General features: G+C 36.2%; 1 protein-coding gene across 8 annotated transcripts in view; it reads left to right on the top strand.

The window, feature by feature from the left end:
* PTPN13 (protein tyrosine phosphatase non-receptor type 13) overlaps window positions 1–2,919 on the top strand; it is a 210,411-nt gene that overhangs the window by 204,865 nt on the left and 2,627 nt on the right. For all 8 annotated transcript variants that reach the window (XM_017545145.2, XM_017545146.2, XM_017545144.2 and 5 more), the window contains 2 exons: window positions 413–628; window positions 1,682–1,744. In XM_017545145.2, coding sequence (XP_017400634.1) covers window positions 413–628; window positions 1,682–1,744 — 279 coding nt within the window. The remainder of the gene's footprint in view (window positions 1–412; window positions 629–1,681; window positions 1,745–2,919) is intronic.

The following is a 2,919-nucleotide window of genomic DNA, read 5'->3' as shown; positions in this document are numbered from 1 at the left end:
AAAAAAAAAAAAAAATTAATTGTGGCTGGGCGCAGTGGCTCATGCCTATAATCCCAACACTTTGGGAGGCCAAGGTGGGTGAATCACTTAAGGTCAGGAGCTTGAGAGCAGCCTGGCTAACATGACAAAACCCCGTCTCTACTAAAATATAAAAATTAGCTGGGTGTGGCTGTATGCACCTATAATCCCAGCTACTCTGGAGGCTGAGGCAGGAGAGTTGCTTGAACCTGAGAGGCAGAGGTTGTAGTAAGCCAAGATTGTACCACTGCACTCCAGCCTGGGAGACACAGCAAGACCCCATCTCAAAAAAAAATATATATATATATATGTGTGTGTGTGTGTGTGTGTGTGTGTGTGTGTGTGTGTACAATATAACATGTCATGATCCACTCATTCTGTTGTACAATTTCAGACCAGAGAGGTGCGCCATATTTCTCATCTGAATTTCACTGCCTGGCCAGACCATGATACACCTTCTCAACCAGATGATCTGCTTACTTTTATCTCCTACATGAGACACATCCACAAATCAGGCCCAATCATCACGCACTGCAGTGCTGGCATTGGACGTTCAGGGACCCTGATTTGCATAGATGTGGTTCTGGGATTAATCAGTCAGGATCTTGATGTGAGTACAAATACCGGCTGAGTAAGCATTTGGCCAGAAATAATGATGGAGTCTAATTTTTGATAATGTGTGGTGATCTTGAATTTTTTTTAACTTATGAATTCATATGACTGCTTTTATTTTCTTATTTTATACAAAACTGTATTTTTGTAAGCATTGGTATTCAAAACTGCATAGGCCATGATCAACAAAAAATAATACTTCTATTTAATACTTGTTTTACTGGTTTTTTTTCTTTAACTGTGTGCTCAGAGGCCTTTTATGCAGTATTTCATTTTACCCCTTATAGCCTTTAGGCTTGTATAAGATAGTATTTTTATCACACTTTAAAGATAGAAATATTGAAGCACAAAAGGAAGTATTTTTTGAAATGGAAAAGCTTGTATTTTTGTGTTATTGTTGTCTGGGTAAAAAATATATATTTTATTATACAAATTAATGCTAAATAGTCTCTCTATAAACAATTACATTAAAAATTATTATTATGAGTATAATCTTACTTGTGAACTCAGTATAAACCTTACTTAAAATGCTAGAATATTTTACCATAGATAATGTATAATTAAAATCAGTCTCTTAAAGAATTTTAGTTAAAAGCACTTTACACAGTAGCTATAATAATTTAAGTAGGATGAAACCAAATAGTCTTTTTCTCCCTCGTTTCCAACTGCTCAATGTCAGCTGAAGTCAAGAGATCTTTTTTAGTTTGGAAATCTCTTGATCTGAAGAGCAATGTATAGGAAAAATAATTTATCTTCTTTAATTGTAATATTAGAAATTAGTCACATTTCAGAGGGAAGAGAATTTGTTTTCTTTGGGGGATTTTCAAATAGATTAACCTTCCCTAATTCTTAGAAAGGTGAAAAATAAGAATACCAAGTGATGACAAAGTCCATTCACCAAGTCATTTTGTCCAGGAGAGTTTTCCTGAGACTACCAGAAGGGGAGGAAGAGTGGGATACAGAATTTTACGTATGCCACCCCCTGTGATCCTTTTGAGATTCAAATTTTGTTACCCTTTTAATCTCACCCACCTGTGGTTTCCTCTGACAGTTTGACATCTCTGATTTGGTGCGCTGCATGAGACTACAAAGACATGGAATGGTTCAGACGGAGGTGAGTCATGGCTGGGTCTCCTAATGAGGATTTTTGTAAAGATTCTAATATTTTTAAAGTTCCTATTAAACCATTTTTCTTTTTTGAGGCTTCCCATGTTAGAGCATAAAACCAAACATTTACTGCAGTGAGAGGCATTTTTTTTAAAGCATGAATACTAATTCAGAAAAAAATTAAGATACTTCCAAGCTTTTTAAAATGTTGACTTTTAACTTAAAAATGCAGTATCTGCACTGAAGAGATTACAGAGAATGGGATAGCATGCTAGAGACAGACTTTGGGAATGGTACAAAGATACTGTGTAATTAATGGCATTCCTTCCCTATTTCCAACCTGAAAAAGAGATAGAAGGTAACATTCTTGCTACAGAAATTCCCTAAGAGCTAATAGATTCATCAGCATTGCCTCAAACACAGCAAGGCAGGCTGGAGTTGCTTAGCTTAAAGAAGACATTCTGTAGGGAGTGTGAATATGTGGATCCATTTATCCTGTTTTGATGATTTTCATTTCTCTTACCTGAAAGGAAATCATGAGTTATGTCACCCACTGACACAATTGTGTCCTTCGCAGGGAGCACCTTATTTAGAGTGTCTGTCTTCATTGAAGAGTTCCACAATCCTTTTTGTTCATAACAGGAGAGTGGGGAATGTAGAAGCTGTTTTCAAATATCCATAAATTAACATTTCTCTGCCTCTTGAAAAATATGGAAATTTGTTATCTTTAAAAATTAGCATTTGCCTACTTTCCTTCCATAATCCTTTTTAATGCAAATTGTCTCGTAAATATTAAGCTGATTTACAATCACACTTTTTAGGTAAGGAAAACATTTTGATTGGTATAAGCAGCTCTTTACACCTAGGAAGTTCATTCATTCATTTGTTCATTCAACAGCTATTTATTGAGTGCTTACTATGTATTAGGAACTCTTCTAGGTGTGTGGAGCACATCAGTGAATAAAACAAAGATCCTTGATAGAATAACAAAGGTATTCTAGTGGAATAGTGATAAGGATGGAAATCATAAACATATTAAATATGAGGCCGGGCGCGGTGGTTCAAACCTGTAATCCCAGCACTTTGGGAGGCCGAGGCGGGTGGATCACGAGGTCAAGAGATCGAGACCATCCTGGTCAACATGGTGAAACCCCGTCTCTACTAAAACTACAAAAAATTAGC

This window comes from Cebus imitator, unplaced genomic scaffold (assembly GCF_001604975.1).
Source record: "Cebus imitator isolate Cc_AM_T3 unplaced genomic scaffold, Cebus_imitator-1.0 Scaffold177, whole genome shotgun sequence".
Classification (NCBI taxonomy): domain Eukaryota; kingdom Metazoa; phylum Chordata; class Mammalia; order Primates; family Cebidae; genus Cebus; species Cebus imitator.
Note: the sequence above shows the minus strand (reverse complement) of the source record. Positions and strands in the feature narration are given on the sequence as shown.